General features: G+C 39.5%; 3 protein-coding genes and 1 non-coding gene across 4 annotated transcripts; all 4 read right to left on the reverse strand.

Moving 5' to 3' along the window:
- Positions 1-239: 239 nt before the first annotated feature.
- TRNAL-CAA (transfer RNA leucine (anticodon CAA)) lies at positions 240-323 on the reverse strand. The gene has a single exon. It is a non-coding gene; the product is annotated as a tRNA-Leu (tRNA).
- Positions 324-523: 200 nt separating this feature from the next.
- LOC126625865 (uncharacterized) lies at positions 524-3,798 on the reverse strand. Its single transcript, XM_050294976.1, has 4 exons — positions 3,388-3,798; positions 2,970-3,125; positions 2,040-2,111; positions 524-1,804 (listed from the first exon to the last, which is right to left on the reverse strand). The coding sequence occupies exons 1-4, from the start codon at positions 3,541-3,543 to the stop codon at positions 1,136-1,138; spliced, it is 1,053 nt and encodes a 350-aa protein (XP_050150933.1). The 5' UTR covers positions 3,544-3,798; the 3' UTR covers positions 524-1,135.
- Positions 3,799-4,677: 879 nt separating this feature from the next.
- On the reverse strand, positions 4,678-9,460 carry LOC126625863 (potassium transporter 3). Its single transcript, XM_050294974.1, has 9 exons — positions 9,213-9,460; positions 8,804-9,047; positions 8,467-8,715; positions 8,292-8,342; positions 7,934-8,194; positions 7,803-7,855; positions 6,901-7,015; positions 6,434-6,688; positions 4,678-6,225 (listed from the first exon to the last, which is right to left on the reverse strand). The coding sequence occupies exons 1-9, from the start codon at positions 9,213-9,215 to the stop codon at positions 5,129-5,131; spliced, it is 2,328 nt and encodes a 775-aa protein (XP_050150931.1). The 5' UTR covers positions 9,216-9,460; the 3' UTR covers positions 4,678-5,128.
- A 6,802-nt stretch (positions 9,461-16,262) lies between these two features.
- On the reverse strand, positions 16,263-21,789 carry LOC126625864 (calcium-dependent protein kinase 1-like). Its single transcript, XM_050294975.1, has 8 exons — positions 20,964-21,789; positions 20,209-20,352; positions 19,641-19,793; positions 18,913-19,028; positions 18,568-18,735; positions 17,929-18,056; positions 17,720-17,819; positions 16,263-16,844 (listed from the first exon to the last, which is right to left on the reverse strand). The coding sequence occupies exons 1-8, from the start codon at positions 21,646-21,648 to the stop codon at positions 16,761-16,763; spliced, it is 1,578 nt and encodes a 525-aa protein (XP_050150932.1). The 5' UTR covers positions 21,649-21,789; the 3' UTR covers positions 16,263-16,760.
- Positions 21,790-23,813: the final 2,024 nt, after the last annotated feature.

Below are 23,813 nucleotides of genomic sequence, written 5' to 3' on the forward strand. Positions count from 1 at the left end.
CTAAGGTTATGAATATGTTCTGCCATTGTATCACCAGAGCGGGTCTTGAGGTAAGATAGGTTATGAATATCTTCTGCCATTGTATCACCAGAGCGGGTCTTGAGGTAAGATACGTTACTCCAAAGCTGCTCACATCTCTTGCTTACACAATTTGCAAGTAGTTGGAAATGTTGTCTTCAGTCGTCTTTTTCTTTAATTTTCAGAATATGGACAACCGAATAAAAGTAAAAATAAAAGAATGTCAGAAGTGGGATTTGAACCCACGCCCTCGTTAGAGGACCAGAACTTGAGTCTGGCGCCTTAGACCACTCGGCCATCCTGACTTATTTGTATAACTTCTATTAAAGCATTATTTAACAGACAAACTATTAATTCTATTTATCCTACCTTCTCCTCTCTTATTCGAAGTATTTTTCAAGTAACCTTTGTTTTGGTGAACATTCTAAAATCCTTAACATACACCATTGGGCTTGAGAAATGTATCGACCAACAGTGTGGCTACAATGCCTCGTAGCTTACTAGCTTTAGCCTTTAAATCTCATCCCGTTCATTTCACATTTGAACTGAATACAACATGATATTGTAAATTTCCCCCTAACCGTGATAGGTTTCCGAAAGTTGGATAGGTTACATAATTTTCACATAGGTCAATAGTGTCTTTATAAATCAATAGTCTATTCTACATGCTAGTGGGGAAGAGAAATGAAAAATAAGAAGGAAAATGAAAACATCAGACAAAACAATCTAACAAAACTACAAGAGCCTGCTTTGCTTTGCTATGCTTGCTTTCTTGAACATCTTCTTGCCCAAACCAATATTTTCTCTTCATTTTCTTCTTTTCCCCTTTGTTATACATCTTAAATATGAACAAGGTATGATGCTGATCCTCTCTCGACGTTGGACGGACTTGAATTCGACGCTCAACCTCTGCGACTTCACTACGTTAATTTAGTGGACTTCAACTGCATTCTGCTGAAATTTTCTTAACCAACACCATCACTTAAAGAAAGCTAGCAGCTACTTGTGTGACGGTCCTCTAACCTCCAAGGAAATGCAAACCACAAATCTGGATGGATGCTTCTATAAAGATCGGATTGGCAACTGATGAATGAATCCCAAAGTACAATTCTTGTGATTATTTCATTAAATCTAAAAATACAAAGCCATTCCAAAGGCTGTGCAAGAGCATCGATGGCAATAGATTCCTTGACCGTGCGAATACAACGCCCATCACCACCCCAAGGAAAATAAGCGGTAGAATCCTCTGTACATTCCAATGTGCTAAAGCAAATACAACCGAGCTCACCAATACCGCAGACCATACGGGCATGTACTTGGTTAAGGAAGGTAGTAAGAAACCCCTGAAGAGTATCTCCTCCCACATGGGAGCACACACTGAAACTACTACTGCATACATTGCCATAGCCACTGGATCGCGTGCCATAATTGATTGCTCAACACTTGATACTGTGACCGGGGTGGAAGGCAAAAGAGGGAGCAGACTGAGGTTGAACTGTGAGAGCCGATTGACAAGGGGAAACATAAGGCATCCAAGAGCAACATCCAACTGCCAGGTCCCCTTCAAGCTAAATTTAAACCAATCAGGAGGAAGAGGGCGAAAACGAGATAAGCAGCGACAAATTATCATAATTCCAACAAGACCTTCAGTTACATCAGTCACCAGGCTAAATAAGGCTTGTCCTCTATTCGTTAATGATTCCCTGCTGAAACCTGCCACGTGAGCTGCAAATGGAACCATCCAAGAACCTGTGAAGCAGAAAGCAGCAACCCATAGTAGCATGACCTGCACCATTTATATATCAAATCAACTTTGCCAATAACAAAGGGCAACAGTCTCTTTCTTCATGAATTCCTGGTTATTAGACACCTTATCTTCATAACCTTTCTTTTTTATTCTTCCATAAGAACTTATCTTTTAAAAGTAGATGGTGGATGTGACAGCCTGGAATTCATGACTATTGCCTAGCTGCGCTCAATTTGAAGTTCTAAGTTCTACCATACATTATTGAAACACTTACCTGCAATATGGTCTCTGCTGACCACGGCACACTCCAACGACTCCCAATTGCCCTAGACACTACATCTGCAGCCTGAAATTTAACCCCCCAGAAAAGGAAAAATGAGAACCTTGATGCAGCCACGGATATGTTTTCCAGATCAAAGCGATAATTGTGGTTACAGGATATTCCTGCCACATTTATAAGATTCAATCCTTGTGTGTGTGCGTACGTGTATCATTTATTTCGCTAAATCAGCTGAGCAACAAGGAAATTGGAATCAACATATTAGTTTTTTCCCTTCATTTTTCTTAACAACAATTGAAGCATAACTGCAAAGCAAATGTAAGATAATTTGTTGTCCTAATCATATACCCTATTATTAGTTCCAGTCCTTCTGGACATATATCCCATACAATCAACCTACCCTAGGTGTTTCGTTCACAAGGCCCACAAGGCGATTCGCTCACCAAAACTCACATACTGGAAGAACCATATAACTTATTCTAGTTTTCGGAACGGCTACTGCAAGTTATTACTGCCTAAAATTTCCATTAAACAACATACGCTCAAAATGTACGAACTTCGTCACTCACCTAGTATCTTAATAAGTCAACTGCAAGTGTGAAAGTTACTCCTTCTAAGTGATGTGGCAAATATTTCAATGATCTTGAACGCAACTACCTCGATAGCTTATACTTGATATAACACTACTACGTTATGTAGATGGATCCATAATGCAGTTCGCCAACATGTCAGAAACTCAAATTCAACTTAACCGGTAATCCATAACAAGTTCATTAATGTAGTTGAAAACAAAAAATCCCGATGTTCTATAAGTTATTCACTATCCAGTTGCTTTACATACTACACGAACAACCTGGGATTCTCAATGAATAAGCAAATAAAGCAAATATGACTTTGTAACCGGGAAAAGGAAAGAAATATGACCTCTCGGAGCGTTCCTCCCCAATCCCTTTTAACCACCTTAGAATCATCGAACTCGGACTTGACTACTTCCTCGGGCACCAAGTGTTCAATATATTCCGGTTTCGGTGTTTCTGAAGAGAACTTCTCTTGCCTAAAACATGAAATTCTAGTCCACCTCTGCAGAAAAATAACCCGAAACACAGAAATGTAAACTTCCAGGTACAAATTTAACGGCATAATATAAAATTGGTCCCAAAATTTTCAATTTTTCATGCAATTTTTCTAACTACTACTTCCCTGAACAATCCGTACAGCTCAATTAAACAGTCAATAGAAAAAAGGTCCAAATTTTTTTAATTTTTCGTGCATTTTCCCGGCAACCAAACAGTGAACAAGCTGTAAATTATCAACAGGAAACATGAATTCCAGAACTGCTTACCGTATTATACGGTCTGGATTGAGATTCGAAGGTCCTAAAACTCCGGGAAATTGGACGTAAAGCTCCGGGTCGGGTCGGAACCCTAGCTCTGGCGGCGGAGGAGGAATGGAGGAAGGGGCGGTGGATAAGAGAGTGAGAGCAAGTGGAGCTCAACATGTTGTGAGCGAGTCCTTCAGAGCTCCGTATGCCGTTGCATATCAGACCGGATTGCGAGGGGGTTTGTTTGTTTGGCGGGTTTGAATCTCTGTTTGTTTGGATGTCGGGGTAGAGGAGTCTTGCCTAATCCAATTCCCAGATTCCCAGAAAAGAGACAAGGGGAATTGGATTTTTTTCTCTCTCTAGGAAAGAAATGGAGGAGAGCGAAAGAGAGAAAGAAAGTTTGGAACTTTGGTTGGTAGTTGGTACTGCCCGGCTGTGGCTGCTGTAATCTATGGATTTAAGAGGGGTGTTTGGATACAGGGATAAGACTTATTTTCAATTCTCTGGAAATAAAATATAAGGAAAACTAATAAAAAGTTGAAAAAAAAATTAATTTTAATGAAAAATGAAAAATAAAGGTGTAGTGAATAGTATCAAAAAAAATATAATTTTTTTTGTTAAAAATAAACAGTATCGAAATTGTTTCATTAAAACTCTTTAAAATATGATATTTGGAAGTAAGAACACAATTTCCACTCCTCAACTGACTGTATCAGACTTTAGTGGTCTGCTTTTGCTTACCCTAAAATAAGGGTGCTTTGATCTGGCTTGTCTCCTCGAAAACTTACACATAAATAATGTGGTACAAGTTTGACTCTCATTCTTTTCTTATTTCTCGATAATTTATTTTAAGACATAAATGAGTTGAAAGATGAAGAATGAGTGCAAATCTCTTAGGCTTCGTTTGGTAGGTAGGATGAGATGAGTTATTTCTAAGTAAATTGGATTTGTAACCCAGCCAATGTTTGGTGAGAAATAATTGTAACATGGGCTAGATTGGCGACAAATCCGAAATTGGGAAAATATGATGGGTTTATGTAATCCAACCACACACATAATTATGTAACTGACTCCTGTCAATCCAATCTTATTCCAAAGGTCCAATCTCATACAACCCATCAAACGAGCCTCATTTGATCCATTCAAGCGTGTCCATTTTCAAGGGAAAGGCTTGGGCGTCCCCGGTCGTATACAAGAACCCCCCCATATCCAGGGTTGTTAAAAATGTACCGACACAAGGCGTGCAAAGTAAAAATCCCTATCTTATTACCAGAACTTGGTCTAAAGTAGGAATCAAAAGAAAAAACAAACTCAATGAATCTGCTTTGTGATGAATTCTGAATGACACAATGTGTATGAACAACTCTCAACTCTCAATCTCCCTTCAGCTGAAAAAACAAAAACAAAAACAAGGAAAATCCTACCGTAAACAAACATCGATTCGAATGAAACAGCAAAATCCGAAAAATTCTATCATGCTCTGGGTCTGGGGTACGGGGGGAAATATGTGGCTTCAAATTTTGTGGGGCCAAAATTCAATTATTTTGGAACCACTTACCCCAAACAACTTGACATGGGCATGAAGTTAGGAACCTCCTCCACCCATGCTTTGTGCCAAGTGAGCACACATATCTTCCATACCAAGAATCTGAACTTATTCACACAAACCAAAAGTGCTTTTTGCTTTGGACAAAACCAGGCACAATGGAAGTTTTGCTGCCAAAATATGCAACCTCAGAAGACGTATTGCTGGAGGTTTGCGTTACACGATGTAGTTCATGCCCACCTTGATCAAACAAATATGAGGGATGTTCAGAGTAACAGCGGGAGAGCGGCAATTCTTGCGTAAGAAAGAGTAGGCAACATCAATAGCGCACTTCTTTAAGAACGATGAATTCCATTTCGCCTTTAAGTATGCCTGACCTATTACATATGCTACCCCGGCATGCTTTGCTTCCACAAGTTCCTGGAGCTGTTCCTTTAGGCGGGAGTCTTTGCATTTTGCATCCAGCAATCCAAACCGAGCCCGCCTCCAATAGTTGAGTTTTGGTGCTTCTTGCTCATAGTTGGCCTGCAAGTTCTGCAGCGTGGGAGACTTGGCACTGCTCACAATCGCTGAAGAACTTGAACTGCTGCTTTCTCCAAGGCCAGAAGTTTGTGCCATAACCAACACCGTGCCAAACTTCCCAGATGTCTTCACAACTGCCATACGGCGGTCCACAGTGCCTTCAGGGGTTCCAGAACCTTCTGCTTCCATTTGGATGAACTCTGCTATGCTCATCACCACATCAATTTCAAAGTCGTCCCCATTTTTAAAGACGTCTTTGTACCCATTCCGAACCATACAACGGTACATCCCAAAAGATTTGGGTCCAACACGGCCAACAAGATACCTTTCTTTTTGGGGAACATAAGGAACAGGAACAGTTTTAACGCAAACAAAGACAATCACTTGGTAAAAAGCCGGTAGGTTGGTTAAGAAATGAGTAAATGATGCTGGGACTCCGGTAGACAATTCAGTGTAGATGAGGCCAATTCCAGGGACCCTAACAATGCCAAGACTAGGACCCAGCGTGAGCATCCACTTCATTGAAACCTTGTTATGCAAGTCATACAAATACTTCTTCTGCGTGCCATATTGCCAGACATACATAACTACCAAGAAGACAGCAGACAAAACCAGGGGAAGCCATGTACCTTTGAGGATTCTCACGCACAAAGATGAAAGGTAGATGGCTTCAACTGAACCGAAAAGTACACAAAATAAAAGGGAAAGCATGAAACTCTGATGCCAAACAAGATCGATGACTAGCGATACCAACCATGTCGTTATGATTGTAACACCCAAAAATGCAATCCCTGATATTAGAAAAGCAGGATAAGCTTTCATTTACAAAATAAAGAATAAACATGACATTGAAATTTACAGTTATTTTGACCATCACTTGACAAAAATTACAAGTCCTCTTACTTTAGCAATGGCACATATATGGCTCAGACATACTCGTCAATAAGAAGAAGAATAATAATATCTTGTAATTTATTTTTTAGAGCAAAGATGACATACCATAAGCATTTGCTATACGAATTGTGTCTCGAAAACCAATTGTGACAGCCAGACTGATGATCATAAGAAACCAGTTCAACTCAGGGATGTATATCTGACCAGATATCCGTCTCTTTGTATGTACAACCTTGACGCGAGGGAAACATCGTATTGCCTGACATTGCTTGACAACTGAGAATGTGGAAGAGATAACAGGTTGACTGGCAACAATGGCAGCCAAAGGTGCAACCACAAGTACTGGCCACAACAAGGGAGCTACATAAAAGACATGAGCATTCTTTAGGACAAAAATCAGCAGCTCTTAACTGAATAGTTCTTTAAAAATATATAATGCAACAATGCTCATCAATTTTCACAATGTCAAGTGTTAACGGGAGATGGAGGCTGTAAAGTATGCACACCAGTGCATTCCTGAATCAATGAAATCATCCAGACAGAAAGTTGGCTTTGAGTTTCTAGAAGCTTACGTGGAATAGAAGCGAAAAAGCTCATAGATACTGCAGATAGATTTCTTGAAAGAAACGCAGCTTGTCCCATGTATTGAAGTATTAGGCATGGGTAAATCACAAAAGAAAATGCAACCTGGACATAGCAACATGTGTTAGTTTTCCCCTTGCCACCTAGGACTGCTGACGTAGAAACTAGTGGAGTAAGATGACGCCAGCTGGATCAAATTCAATCGTAAGATTCACTTTTCAAAAGAAATTGTTTAAAGTAGAAATGGCTTCGATCAGATTATGAAACGAGCTAGCTACTGGTGAAGGTGTGACATAATCTTTAAAGTCTAAAACAAAAATTTCCAGGTCTCGAAAAGTTGTTTAAATAACGATTTGTCAGACAACAACCTGAAATGGGATGTATAGAATTTTCTAAAGGCGAGAGGTATGGAATTTAGAGTTACTCCTGCCGGTTAAGGCCGCTTTTCAAAGCCAAAAAAAAAGAGAATTGTATATAGTACGACCAAACCATGAGTGCGTTTCTGCCATCAGATCATTCTCCATGTAAATTAGACCAGCCTATACCAGTGTATATTTCTCCTAAAAACAAGTTTCGTAACTATTAACCGGAAAGTTCGATTTTATTTCAGAAACCCATTCAGCATATCAACCTACGAAAAAGAACTACACGTCTGGACAATAAGTTTCACTTCTAACACCAGTGTGTTGTCGCCGTAATCTCAAGTCCTAAAACCTGTTCTTCACACCACAATGGAAAATCCCAAAGCAATGGGGCTCAAAGCTCTTATAAAACGCAAAAACAATTCAAAACAAACAAAATGATATTGTTGCTCATTCCTGACTTCAATGGACAAACCCACAGCTTATCACGAACTGAAAGACCTAATTTTACCAATAGTGGTAGTGCATACCCTTACTGGTGCTGTTCTGAAGTGGCCAAGATCCGCAAAGATGGCTTCAGTTCCTGCAATCGACAAACACTGCACAATTATGAGGAGCAAAAGCTAAGGAACAAAAAGAAAAATGCAACTGCTCTACTTACCAGTCACACATAAAAGTATTCCTCCAAGAGAAAGCCAGCCATCTTTTCCTGTCGTCTTAAAGAATATGTAAATGTAATACGGAGAAAGAGCCTGATATACCCTTGGATTCCACTCGATGATATTGTAGATTCCAACAGCAGCAATTAACAGTAGCCAAAGGATCATAATTGGAGTGAAAATGAAGGCCAATTTGTGGATGCCACGGTGTTGCAAAACAAAAAGGGCAAGCAATAAAATACAGGCAATAAGAACCACCACACCTGGTTGTGTAGAAGAGTTAGTAGCTAAAATGGCATGAGATAAAGTGAGGTAAATTTCACAAGTGAATAAAATTTTAACGTGGAAAATAACGCTCACCACTATGCAAATTCGTTGCTTGAAATTGTAGCCCCTCCACAGATGCAAAAACTGCAAATGAGCAAACACTTTTTAGCAGAGGTTGTAAAAGAAGCAGGCGCGAACATACAAATCAATCATTACAGTCCCACCGGAACATTTAAAGGATCAATGAGGTCAGACAAAGAAATCGTACTTGATATTGCAGGAGTGAGGATACCAACACAAATCACCATGGAAGCTCCAAATAAAACTACAAGAAGTAGACAGGTTTTTGCACTTTTATGTCTCTCGATAAACCTTTTCAATGGAGAAGTGGGCCTGTTCGTATTGGAACAACCGGGGTAGCGGTATGTGGAGATCTCCTCATCAGATGCCTGATAATTAGGCAGCAAACAGAATTTCGCATTTCTGCAAAGGAGCGCGTATAATGCAATAACACCACCTGAAAATGACCCAACAACACAGCGATAAATCAACGAAGCAAGCAAAAGGTTGTGCAAACGGTGAGGACAAGTGCATCAGCTCTTTACCTTGACCATTGTCGTCGGCGCTCAACATGACAAGGACATACTTTAGCAAAGAAATAAGAGTAAGAGTCCAAAAAATCACTGAAAACACCCCAAATATCGCATCGTCGGTTTGGTAATTGAGCAATCCTCCAGAAAATGCACATTTATAAACATAAAGAGGGGGAATGCTCAAAGCACCGAAAAGCAAACCAAAGCTCTTATACAAGAAAAGGGCATTTTCCCTACATTGACCTCTTCTGTTAACCTGTTTAAACAACACAAACAAAATGCTTAAATTCTCAATCTTTTTAAGCTAATCACAAAACATTTAACTAATTAAACGCAATCAATTACTCTATTCCTAGGCAACCCTTCTCGCACTTTCTGGGTGATTTTTCTCGAGAAACAAACAGAAAAGTGAGGGATTTACCATGGCCAGCCGGGGACGGACCTCTGTGCCCTCCTTGCTGCTTGAATCTTTTAAGAAAATGATTAGAAAATCGAAACCACAGAAATTTTTGAGAAAAATTAAAAGACGGAATCGAGTTCGAAAGAGTCGAACGTTGTATCAGAGATCCAAATCTGGCGGGGTCTCCTTTGCGGCCGGGATTTTCTCGGTGTTTTTCAGTTTTTCAGTTTTTCTGTTTCGGTGGGCCCTCCCAAATGTCCAAAGCAATGGTTGCCGGCTTTTGGTAAAACGTGTGTTTTTCATTGGGGTGCCAAAAGTTTATTTGCAGATTCATCCTTTGGAATTTTACGAAATAACACTTTTGACAGAAAATTAAGGATATTCTTATCCATACGTCCATTTTTTTTTTTTTTTGGTACAGAGGAGGGCAAAGCCCGGCAAGCAAAACAAAAAAGCTAGGCAAGAACAGCCCTAGGAAGGGACTTGCCAATAGAATCAGAAGCTAGAAAATTAGTAGAAGTGGTAGGAGGAGAAACAAAAACATGATGGCCAAGGGATAGCCCATGACTGAAGTTAGCCATGTGATCTGCTAAGGCATTCTTTTCTCTATAAATATACGTGACTTCGCATCTCCAATTTTTTTCAATGGCTTCTTTGCAGTCAATAATGAGATTGTAGAGCGGATGCGAAACCAAAATAGGTTTTTGGATCAAAATAACAGGATCCTAAGAATCACATTCAAGGATCACATCCCTGCAACCCTCGTCTCAAGCTATAGAAAGGCCCATGAGAACACCCCAAAGCTCAGCTTCCATGATGGTTCCTTTGCCTAAATTAGCAGCAAATCCCTTAATCCAATCCCCTTCAGAATTGCAAATCAAACCTCCAGCATTTATGTGACTAGATGGGTCTTTACAATTCCCATCTGTATTGATTTTATATCTACCAATTGGCAAGCGGATCCAATGGATTGAGATGATTTGTCTAGAAGGCTTACTAGAAGAACATTTGTTGGCATCAGACCAATCCCTTGCAAATTGAAAAATATACTTCTGGGATGAGACAGGCGGTTGTTGACCATTATTGAGGACAAAATTGTTCCTCCCTTTCCAGCAATACCATAGAGTTGAAGCAAAGATAAGGTTCCAAGGTAAACCATGTATGGTAAAACAGTGTGTCCTAAGGTTTATGGCCATCCAACTATGGAAATCAAGAGCAAGGGAATGGGCAACTTCATGAGGGATTCTAACACCATTCCAAAAGGAAAGAGAATGCCTACAAGACCTAAAAATATGATCCATTGATTCCTCAACAGTAGGGCAGATTGGACAACACAGGTTATTGGTAAAACCTCTTCTAGCTCTCTGCACATTGGTGAGAATTTTCCCATGACCAATAGTCCAGAGAAAAGTCACTAATTTGGGTGGGAACTTGAGTTTCCAAATGAAATTCCATTTCCAGGGAATGATATCATCATCGCCAAAGAGAGAGAGATAGGCAGTTTTCACGGAAAAGGTTCCAAAGTTGGTGAGGCTCCAAATTACCTTATCTTCCTTATGATTCGCAATTCCAACATGTAAACTGAAAATATGTTCCACAATATCAGGAGGAAGGCAGGATTATAACAAGTCTACATTCCAACCAGAATCAGTAAGGAAGTCTTCAACAGTCCATTCAAGCATGTCATTTGAAAAAGGGATGGTAGCAAAATCTTCGAGTATGCCACACTCAAGCCAGTTGTCTTTCCAAAAATGAATTTGGCTTCCAGATCCGACTCTCCATCTTATACCATTAGGAAGGATTTGGGCACCAAAGAGAATTTCACGCCAAGTATGAGAACAATTAGTGAACTTAGCAAAGCAAGCACCCACCATGTCGTAGTGTTGGAGATACTTTCCATTTAGAACTTGCGCCCAGAGGCCCGAGTCTCTTTGCATAAGTTTCCAACCAGTTTTAGCAAGGAGGGCTTGGTTCATAACATGGGTATCTTTTAAGCCTAAACCACCCATGAATTTAGGCGTGCATACTGTCTCCCACTTAACAAGGTGAACCTTGGAATTTTCCTCAATGTGTCCCCATAAGAAATTACTGTTCAACTTATCAATTTTATCACATATGGAAACTGGGAGGCGAGTGGATTGGAATGGTTGAGGCAACTAATTGGAGGTAAACAAGCCTACCTGCCACTCTTCCAAGCAGAAAGTCCATTGCTAGATAGCTTAACTAGCTTCCATTTCTTAGTGGCGAGTAGATTGCATTAAGTAGATTGCATTAAGTAGATTGGAATGGCTGAGGCTTCCGCAAACAAAATAAGATCATCTGCAAAAAAGAGATGAGAGACAAAAGGCCCATTGCTAGATAGCTTAACTGGCTTCCATTTCTTAGTGGTGATGCATCCATTAATGATATGAGAGAGTTTTTCCATGCAAAGCACAAATAAATAGGGAGAAAGGGGATCTCCCTGTCTAATTCCACAATGTGGGGAGAAAGAATCAGTGAGCTTACCATTAACAATGGCTTGGTATTTAACTATGGTAACGCATTGCATGATGAGTTCCAAAAATTTCCCTCTTAGCCCAATCTCCCATAGAACATCTCTAATAAAACTCCACTAAAGCCAATCATAAGCTTTGGAAAGGTCAATTTTCCAAGCAATGAACCCTTTTTTACCTTTGGTGTTTCTGTATTTATGGAGGATTTCTTGAGCAACAATGACATTATCAATAATTTGCCTACCCGAGACGAAGCTCACTTGAGTAGGGCTAACAAGCTTATGGAGAAGCAGTTGCAATTTACCCACCAAAATTTTAAAGATGACCTTGTAAAGCGTAAAACACAGACTAATAGGCCTCAACTGTGTCATGCCTGTAGGATTATCAACCTTAGGAATCAATGAGATGAAGGTGTTATTAATGTTGTCAGGGAGTTGAGTTGAATTGAAACAAACCTTAACCATATCACAAATATCCTTACCACAAAGATGCCAAATTTTTTGATAGAATCTAGCAGGGATACCATCAGGTCCAGGGGCCTTGAGACCACCAATAACAAACATACAAGCTTTAATCTCATCATCGGTGACTTCCCCATTTAGGACAACTAAGTCTTCGCCCATAAGACAAAGGAATAGATGGGGCAAATTCTCCATAGTTGTCGTCGTTATGCGAAAGGAAAAAAAATCTTTGAAATAATTGACAACAATCAACTTTAAAGTCTATTTTTCATCTGTCCAAACTCCTTCAGAATTATTAAGGACTTCAAGTTTATTTTTTCTTCTTCGCACCACCGCAGAGAGGTGGAAGAACTTGGTATTTTTATCTCCCTCCCTAAGCCAAGTATTTCTTGATTTTTGAAGCCAAAAGAGTTCTTCTTGCTCAAGGATAGTACTATACTCATTGGTGAGCTGTTTTTCTAAATCAAACAGATACGGCACATGACAAACGCAAAGAGCCTTTTGGATTCCGCATATACGAGCTAAAAGCCTTCTTTTCTTTTGAAAAATACATCCAAAGACATTGTGGTTCCAACTTTGAAAAGCAGAAGAAAGAATGATAGATTTGCAACTAGCATCACCTTGAGCACTATTCCAAGTATCATTAACAAAAGGTTCAAAATCCTAATGAAGCATCCACATAGCTTGGAATCTGAAAGCTTTTAAATCAGGGTTAGGAATATGTTTGGAATGAAGGCCAATAAGCAAGGGGCAATGATCAGATTTCACTTTAGCAAGATGCCTAACATATGCCTCAGAGAAGAGGTGTCTCCAAACTATGTTGCAAAGGCCTCTATCAAGTCTTTCCCAAACAATATCACCATATTCATTTTTCTTGCTCCAAGTAAATTTAGTACCAATGAACCCAAGGTCTACCAAGCTATTCCTAGAGATCCAATTACCAAGACCATTATTTTAATTAACAGGCCTACCCCCCTTTTTCTCTGAACTATGAATCAATTCATTGAAATCACCTGCAATAAGCCAAGGCATATTAGAAGTTGCAGAAACCCCATCCAGATAAGGCCATAAATGGCTCCTTGAGGGCATGGAGAGGCATACACCATCGTTAACATCCACTGAGTCTGACCATCCATTACAACAACAATGATTGTTTGGGAGGAGCAAGCCACAACTGTCAGCTTCACAACCTCATTATTCCATAAATGCCAAACACCACCAGAGAAACCATTGGCATCAACAACATAATAATTTGGAAAACCCAAACCTTTTATGACTTCAATTGCCCTCTCACCACTGATCCTAGGTTCTAAGATAGAAAAGATGTTCACTTTGTTCAATCTGACAAGATCCCTAGCAATAACAGAGAAAGGTTTCCCTCCAGCACTTCTTACATTCTAGACCATAATCATCATAAAATAAATAAAGATATGTTATACCTGAGGGATGGACCCAATCAAAATGAGGATATTGACGCCTTTACCAGAGTAAAGGTGGCACCCACCACACCAGTTTGAACATCAATCATGGCTTCTTGAAGCCTATCTTTCTCAAATAACACAAAGTCATCATTAACATGGCTTCCATTTTCCAGCGAATTCACAACCGACATATCCGGATCATTTTTATCAATATCCGGTGGTTCGTGCCCATAATTTTGGATGCTTTTGTCTGCTGCGTCATTGGCAGCTTAGGGATTAGCAACACTAAAGTTAAAGCTCCCCAACTCACTTTCTTGAATGTCCATGCCATTAACTTGGATGCCATTGGAAGAATTTATGGCAAGCCTAGACTTGGCATTGGCTTTCCTCAGAGAGGATTTTGGCGGCTGGGATGAGATGTTTCCAAGCTTTAAATTGGAACTAGCTGCCCCCATACTAAAACCACTAGAGCCTCCCTTATCCTTGTTAGAGATGTTCCCTAGAGCCTTCCTAGGTCTACCTCTTTTTTGTTTCTTCTTTTCAAACCCCACAGTATTCTCCATTATATGTTCCTTGCCATGTACAGACTTAGCTTTGTCAATAGTATTCGGATCAACATCCTCTAAATCTAGCAGACATAATCTTGAGCCAGAATTACTCAACTTCATTTTGATCCAATTTAGATTTATTGATTGGCTTGGCTCGACGATTATATGTCACAATACTCCAGGGCCCGATCAAGGGAGAATCATGAAGCTTCTTATCCTTCCCAACCTCAGTAGGGCAACTCTTATCTAATTTACCAACATTTGAACTCATAACTTGGTCTTGGACTGAAACCTCATCCATAGGTTGGTTGGTTTCTGCATCTGGAACAAGAGTTGTGGATTGTTTCCTAATCAAAGAATGACACTGTTCACGACAATGGCCATAGCAACCACAGTTGAAACAAACAAGGTGTAAACCCTCATACTCCACAGCATACCAATAGTTCTCAACTTTGACATTAGCAATTAGGGGCTTTGTTAAGTCCAATTCAACACAAACTCTAGCATATTTGCCTCTAACTTAGGAGGCAGTGTGCGCATCAACACGAAGGGTTGTGCCAATAAGATCCCCAATTCTTTTCATGGCTTCCGGATTGAACTACTCGACGTGTAGCCTAACAATTCTCACCCAAACAGCCATATGGTTGATCGACTCACTATGAGGGTCAAACCCGGCTCTCCATTTTTGCATAACCAAATATTGTCCTGCAATAATCCAAGGTCCTCCGCACAAAATATTCTTCATATCACTTTCTAGAGCAAATTTCACAATAAAGAAATTATTTTCCAAATCAATTAGAGAGAACCGTCCTTGAAGCATGCTCCATCGTTGTTGTAGACGACCAAGGACGAAATTGTGAGTATGAGACTTACCCATGATCTTGATAATAATGGCATTTCGCCATGGACGAAGGAGTCAAGATTTGACTGGATCAGTGAACTTGATGCAAAGTCCACGTGGTTCCTCATAGGTTTCAAAATCCCCATCTCCAATTTTAAATTGGTCAGTCTCCTCACCTAGAATCCCTTTAATCCGTGGGTTAGCATCTACAAGACCCATCAATTTGGCCTTGAAGTCCATTTTTGGGAGTGGTTCCAAAGGAGATTTGGTCTCAGGATCCATTGCGAACACCTATCTCTCAAGCTGGTTGTCGGTACGAATTCGTTTCATACCAATCGATTCAGGTTTTTCTCTGCTTCCCAGCAGACCAGGAGCAGAGAAAATAAAACTTGGGCCAAGATTCACCACCGCAGAAGGCGGCAACGACGCACGAAGAAGAGAAAAGAGAGGGTCAGTCACGCTCGGCTGAGAAAAGAGACCGTTTTTTTTTTTTCGGAAGACTAGTATGTCCCATACGTCCATTTTTACTTCTCAGTTCTAATACATTCCTCTCAATTTTTTACCGTCAGATCGAATAAATTGAAAAAGATCAATAGCAAAAAATTGGCAAAGATATGTGCAATGTAAAATGGATGTGTGAAACACTATCCAAAATTAATTATCCTTGTGCACCAAGTACGAAAGAGACATCGGCAAAGCCATTGAAGGACAAGAGTAGTTTCGGGCCCATTCGGATCACTTTGTGAGAAACTTCTAATGGCCTCAAGTATGAAGTTGTAGAACTGTGAGACATGAGGAATAATATGATTTGTTCTCATGAAGTTGAGTCAAACGATATCAAGTTTTATTTTTTTCTGACAGTTTGTTTCTTTTGTCTTTGTGGTTTTGTGAAACTGAGAAATGGGTTTTAAAATCGACTTTAATGTTATTTCTAAAGCAACCTAATCAACTATTATTTGCAGTCCTCCTCTTTGCCCTTCTTTACCTGCCAAACGATTCAAACCAGATTACTTTTAGATTTTGTGAAAATTACTTAAATTGCTCATTTTATCAGTTCAAAACCATAACCAAATAATGTTCACGGTTTTTCCCTATTTCCAAAATATACCCAAACTTTTATATCCAAATCCAATTCATTCAAACAATTATTAATGGTTTTCAGATTTAACAATTAGAATTGTCATCCCTACCAACCCTATTTGGTTTTTCCATTTCTTTCTTTATACCTTGCATTGCTTGTTGAATGTTAATTTCATTTCTTTTCCAACAAAATTAATGGAGTTGAAACATTAAATGCTAAAAAACCCAGAATAAATCTTCATCCATATATATAAATAGCTTTCCTTGAACAGTTCTTGAAAGCAAAATAAAAATGTAGGCAAAATCCAAATCATTACATTTCTAGCTTCTACTGCTTTGATATTGCCCTATTGATAGCGTGGCTGAAGAGCAAACCAACATTTCAGCTGCAAGGATAGTGTGGCTGAAGGGCAAACCAACATTTCAGTTACAAGGTTAAAAACCCACAAAACAGACGGGAAAAATAGGGAGGATTACATAACTTGGGAGTTGGGGTTAGAGAACCCGCATTTGCTCTTACACTGCACCGCATAAATTGCCAGAAAGGAGAAATCTCCCCTGCAAACAGCAGGAGGATTATCCCGCCGAAGGGCAGGCCAAGGACTCGCATTCCCAACCAGCTAAACTGAGATTGTAAGTGGTGTATATTTCAAGGTGTATCAGGAACCCGCAAAATTAAGAAAACTGGTTAAGCCAGCCCAGCAAAACATTCAAACTGTGTTAAATTTATTTTCTTCGTCTATTTGTGACCAACTCAGGATTGCCTTTCCTCATCATGGCTGCAAATTCATCGTAGTTAATCCTTCCATCCTGCAAATAATTTCGGAATTCATTAACTGCGACGGAAACACTCTGGAAGAAACATCAAGGCTTCAAAACACTCAAGACATAAACAAGAACAAGGAGGTACTAGTCTATCAGTTTGTTAGTATGGTGCGATGGTATAACTATGAGATGATAAGGCGCATTCAGTAACATGATTTCTTTTCCCCATTCAAATTCACAGAGACTGCCTGATTTAATGATTCGGTTCAAAACACGGGAATTATTATATTGCCCCTGTCCCAGCATATGGCCATTACAGTTTTGGTAGGACGTCAACTGCAATTTTGTGGTTAAAATCAACACTGTAAGCAAAGTCGTCTTCTCAACATGATATTCACTATAATATTGAGGAACAGTCCAACCCTAATCCTATAGCCCTTATTTGTTACTTTGTTAGAGAGCATTGGCTTGGTTAGGACTATTCACTATATTGAAGGCATTTTGAAAGAAGAAATGGATGACAACTTTCTTATTTTGTCCAAGTTGAAGGCTACTCATGAAGAAAAAGTGTCCCTTTTAACCCTACAATTTTTGTGGGGATTAGTTAGGATAGCTTTTCTTCATGAGTAACCTTCTTGGACAAAACATGGAAGTTCTCATCATTTCTTCCTTCAAACTGCGTTCAATATAGTGAATAGTCCTATCCTCTAACAAATGAGGCCTTAGTGACATATCTTCCTTGATGTAAATTTGTTAATCTCCCATATGTGGTAAATAGGAAGAAAATATCAATATTAAAAACACACACACAGAGAGAGAAGAAAATACATATCAAGATGTGTATATATATATATATATGTGTGTGTGTGTGTGTGTGTGTGTGTGTGTGTGTTTGTTAGGACAAAAGATTAGGCACGTACACGGTCCGTGTCAACTTCTGCAATGATTTCCTTAATTGTTTTCTCATCGCCCATATTATACTTCTTAAGTGCTTGCTCCAATTCTTCCATCGTGATGTACCTAAAATGAGAAGAGGTCAAAACATAATTTTAAAAAGTGACAGTTTGATATACAATTGAGAACGGGGTAGAACACAGCTATAACTATGTTACTGACAATAAACTGTTACCCGCTCTTGTCTTTGTCAAAATATTCAAAGGCTGTGTATAAATGGTCCTCTCTTTCCATTCTATTCATGTGCATAGTAGCTGTTATAAACTCGATGTAGTCAATTGTTCCATTTCCATCCACATCAGCCTGAAAATGAAACCAGAGTTTTAGGGAATAGATCATCCAATTGAAGAATTACACATCAAGTATCCGAACAAGCCACACAGCTAACCGATGTAGACTTATAGGTTAACAAAGACTGAAGCACTTGGAAATTTGGAACAAAAGCTTGTTTAAAATTAACGAAATGGATGGGTAAATGTGAAGAGAATGATGTTTCGAAAATAGTTTTGAAGTCTTATTTTCTCTCCTCATTCACTTTCCTCCACAAATGGAGAGATTGGAGGGGAAAGTGACGTTCAGATCTTGTTTATTTTTAACTACTTCAAAAATGTCCTCAACTAATGTTTCCTCTCTACTTTTATCGGTAACTATCCAGCATGAGTAAGAGAAATCAAAAGTCTCTTCTCTTCATTTTTTTTTTTTTTCGGGTTTCTCATATCTTTTGTTTCTCTTCTCTCTTAATGACGAAATCACCAAACACACTGAAATCATGAAGCTCACGTTGGACTAACAGTAAGAAGACTGGAGATATTACCGCTTCCATCAACTGTCTCACTTCTGACTCAGAGAGCTTGGTACCGAGTTTTGGAAGGCCAGCTTTTAACTCTTCATATGTAATTGTTCCACTGTTATCTGTGTCCATGGATTTGAATATTTCCTTCAAGCCTATGATTTCCTCTTCAGAAAGATTTTCTGCAATTACCTGCAAGAAAGAAATAAAGCACAGTCATGAAACAAGCATGCATGAGGATACTGACAAATTTCTAGTCTCATGACATGGGCTGGACCAGCAGCATCCCCAAGCCCAGGATTCATTTCCACCAGCCTCATTCCAGTGCACAAAGAGGATGCTAATGATGTTGATAAAAGATGCTCTTACCTTCAATGCTACTTTCTTGAGTTTGTTCATTGCCCTGAACTGTTTCATTCTAGATAGAACGGCAATATCAAGAGGTTTATCAGATGCATCACCATCTTCTCGCATCCATGGATGGCCTGCATTGTGTTTTGAGTGGTTCAGAAACTGTAGCTAAGAAAAAGCCTCAACGCATGGAGGATGTTTAACACAGGAAGCACGAAAATCTAATGGTAGGAACTAGCAAAGATAATAAGTCAAACTACAGAACTAACAAAGATAATTATGAAACTAACTATTCAGAATAATTACTCAACACCATATCCATTGAGCTTCTTCATACTGTTCTCTTGATCCTCCTGATAAACCATATGGCTAGCCAGTCCGCTTAGATGGAATTGTACCAGGAGCATCCTCCATAACATTCACCCTTTAATTTGTTAAATGGTGCCAACAAGGAGATGATACTATGTCATCATTCCTAGAGCACGATCACAACTACATGTTATCCAAAATCATGCCCACTTCTACGTAGAGAAAGTAGGCATAAATGTTCTCAACAATTCTATTTTTATAATTTTTGGTTTTTGGGGAGGAGGGTAGGTAGGGTAGCGAGAGGGAAAGGCGTGGGAAAGTGAATCATCAACAGTTATAGAAACACTAAAACCAAAAAACGAAAAAAAAAAAAAAAATAGAAAGCATGCAATATTTAAAGTATTCCATGTCTAGGAATATGTCATTGTGAAACTTACTTAGGACATCAGCCGCTATAAGTCGTTCCTTAGGATCAGCTCGTAGCATTTTCTTCACAAGATCTTTGGCACTGCTGGATATGGAAGGCCAAGGGTCAGATGAGAAGTCAAGATGTCCCCGAAGGATTGCGTCAAAGATACCTTGTTCATTCTCTGCGCATGAAATACATTTTAGAAAAGTGAAACTGATGACCCCTTTAAGTGGCAACTTGTATCAAAGTGATAAACTGAAAATGGGTAATATCCTAAAATTCTAGCTGCTTCTGAGTGTTGACTTAATGCATACTTCCAGTCAATTCGCTTCTTAGGGAGGATGTAAAGTATTTATATATTACTTGGTTTAAGAAAAAAGGCTTCGACTTATCAGAATTGGATGGAAAAATAAAGCTAATTAGGAGCTCATCATGAGATTTTCTAGTATCAACCAAGAAACAAATGACGCATTCATGAAGGAATACTTAGAATTTCGCATTTCTAGTCTACTCACTAATAGAAACCACTGCATGGCAGTTGTTAAAGAAAATAAAAATCTCTGAATACAGTTACTCTTAAGGAAGAAGAGCCATACCTCCCCAGAATGGTGGTACCCCACAAAGTAGAATGTATAGTATCACCCCTGCACTCCAAATATCAGCCTCAGCTCCATAACGACGACGTAGCACTTCAGGAGCAACATAATATGCACTTCCCACAAGATCCTTAAATACATCTCCTGCATAAAAAATGAACTGTAAAGTCCTATGGTATGATAACAATGAAGGCGAGTAACAAGTTTCCAAATTTAAAATACAAGCAACATGGAAGGTTGACAGAAGACCCAAAACAATCAAAATACCGAGAAATATGAGTAAGGACACTCAGGCAAAGTGGCAACCATAACATGCTTGTTAGTTATTCATGGTTTACAAGCAGAGTAGGATTGTGCGCTCATTTGGTGCAATGACCACCAGAACAAAATGCTTGCCTCCCGACAATAAATTGATATCCCCACAAGCATTTGGGGTTCGCCCAATCCTGACAGACATTAATCGGAAACAAGTAACATATAACTCATGAGGGTAGGTGGTGGGGGCTTACACCCTTCAATTCCTAGTAATTTCCTCACAAGTTGTCAGCTTCAGCTCAATTTCATCACCCAAATTAACGCAAATGCTAATCTTCGAAAACCGATTGCTTTACCAATTATATATATGATCAACATACAAATTGAAGCAAACACATTGCTTGTTTCAACTCTCAAGATTGGGGGTTTTATATAACAGATCTTAAAATATACTGCAACAAAACTACACATGATATTCACACCCCCAAAGCTGAGCTCACCTGGCTTAAAAAACACCGAAAGCCCGAAATCGGTGGCCTTGAGCGGCGAGTCCTCGTCCTTGCTCAAGAGCAAGAAGTTCTCCGGCTTCAAATCCCGATGCATAACCCCCATCGAGTGACAGTAGTGGACCACGGTGACGATCTGGCGGCAGAGATTGGCCGCAGCTCGCTCGGAATAATGCCCTTTGGCAATGATCCGATCGAAGAGCTCGCCGCCGGCGCAGAGCTCCATGATGAGGTTCACGGAGTGTCGGTCCTCGTAAGCTCCCTTGAGCTCGACGATGTTGCGGTGGCCGGTGAGGTGGTGCATGATCTGGACCTCGCGGCGGACGTCCTCCACGTCGTCTTGAATGGTGAGCTTGCGGGTGGCGATGGATTTGCAGGCAAACAGCTGCTTGGTCTGCTTATCAGTGACGAGGTAGGTGACGCCGAATTGGCCGCGGCCGAGCTCGCGGCCGAAGGTGTAGGTGGACCGGACGTCTTCCATGGGCCGGCCGAGGACCCGGCCGATGGGAGCGGTGCTGGAAGCGGAGGTGGTGGTTGGGGGTGTATGATGTTTGGGTTTCGGTGGGGCGGGGGCATTGGGAGGGAGGATGCGGACGGCACCGTTTGATGGGTGGTGGTGGTGGTCGGCCGGGTCTTGGGCGGAGGAGGGGAGAGTGCCGCTGCTGCAGTTGTTGCCCATGTTTTTTTGGTCAATTGGGGGTCAACGATTTTTTTGGAAGATTTAGGGATGTTAGGACAGGGAAATGGTTGACGGTGGGTCGTCGTCAATGTCGAAGGCGTTTTGGGTGGCGGAGTATGTAGAGTGGGGTGGTTGTGCGAGTCAATTGACCATAATGGACTTCTATAGGGGTGTATTGAGTTGACCTTGGTTAAAGGGTTTCTATTTTTATTTTAAAAATAAAAATAAAAATTAGGTTGTAAGTTGGATTGGAAATTATAATTCATAACGTCAAAACTTTACTTTGGAACACGCCCAAATCGTATCCAACACTTGAAATTTTGAAATCCGAAGAATTAACTTGTACGTTAACCTTGCCAGTCGTAGAACAACTGTAAAGGTACCATGAGGAAAAGACTGCACTATTCTCTAGCAATCTTGTAGTTGTCAACAAAGAAGCACTATTTTAAATCATTTCTAACAAACGTCAAGCTTTTGTCTGAATTAAATCATACATTATGGATCATGTTACGCTTCATGTGTATTAGGTCACGCATTAACAATTTAATCATAAATGTTGTGTACTAGTTTGAATTAAATTTGCCATCTGCTGATTGTTAGTGTGTCTGAATTATATCATATACATCTACTTGGGGTGATGCTGGGAGGTGGTCCATTGATTTGCATCTCCAGCAATCCCCTGGCCCCTCCCTGCACATGGGAGTAGAGAATGGTTAGGATCCTAATTTCAATCAGAATGGTTAGGATCCTAATTTCAATCACCTGGTATCCAATGTTGAGAACGAGTTCTACATTGATGAGAAGATGATTTTGCATGGGTTTATAAGAGGTTGAGCTACTCTCTATATAGCCAATTAGTTTTATGGTAGAACCTCAACTTTATTCATGGTATCGGAGTAGGTTGTCATACGTGTGAAGTTAAACAGTCACACGCGCTTCACATTACCCTGTTATGTTGTCCACGTTAGGCTTGAAAATTCATCACACGTGAGGGGGCGCATTGAGAATGAACCCCACATTGATGGGAGGAGAGATCTTGAATAGGTTTATGAGAAGTTGGGCTAGTTCCCGTATTACTAATTGGTTTTATAGTGAAACCCCAACTTTCTTCATCCAGTTCCACCATCTCTTGGGTTTATTTTCCAACACAATTGATATTTGTGTGTAATATTATGACAACATATATACGAAAATGTTCTCGTTTTGTTTCTATGCATCATATTATATTAGACTATCGATTTGAATTATTAGTACTCCGATGTAATATTTGCTAGATATGTGATAAATGATACGATTTAGTAGGAGTGGTTCGGTATGGGATATCAAACCGAAACTAGTATCCCGAATCCCCAATTGAAATTTTTCGAGACGAGAATTTGAAGACCAATCCCAAACCAAATTTTTGGGAATCCATAAATATTTTCGGGATTTTGGGACAAATCGGAAATCCCAAATTTAAATATGAAATTTTGAATTGTTGTTCAAATATATAATTGAAGAACACATTCATGAACTAGGAATGTCATTTCACTATCATTTAATCTAAAACTAGCATGTCTGACTGTTTTTATCAGAGTCAAAATTCAAATTAATTAAACCCTTTTTGCAATCTGTTGAGAGACAAAAGAATCAAGTCTTCTGAAATCATCAGTCATGGCAGCAGCAATAATAAAATCCAAATGAATATCAAACAGAACATGAAAAATATGCGAGGTGTAGGGCATTCCAGGTTGCGGAGCATGAATTAGAAACTACTAGCATTAATTATAAAAGAATAATATATATAATATATATGTATATATATATATATAATAATTAATATTATATATTTTCGGTTCAGTATGGGATTCCCAAAATATCGAGAAGCCAATCCCGAATCCCGTACCGAAATTTCGGGATTGGTTCGGGATAACATCCCGAAAATTTTCGGGAATTTTGGTTTGGGATCGGGATTTTTTCGGTTCAGTTTGGGATTTTTGGGAATTTTTTCCACCCCTATGATTTAGTATGTATGATAATAAGAAAACATGCCATGATTAATAGTATTTCTTTAGAATTTGGCATACCAAAATTTACTAATTTAGTTAATCAAATCAAATACACGTCAAAGTTGGGAAAAAATAAACAAAAGAAGTGAACCTTTTGAGCACAAAACAGCACTGGAA

This window comes from Malus sylvestris, chromosome 6 (genome assembly GCF_916048215.2).
Source record: "Malus sylvestris chromosome 6, drMalSylv7.2, whole genome shotgun sequence".
NCBI classification, from domain to species: Eukaryota; Viridiplantae; Streptophyta; class Magnoliopsida; order Rosales; family Rosaceae; genus Malus; species Malus sylvestris.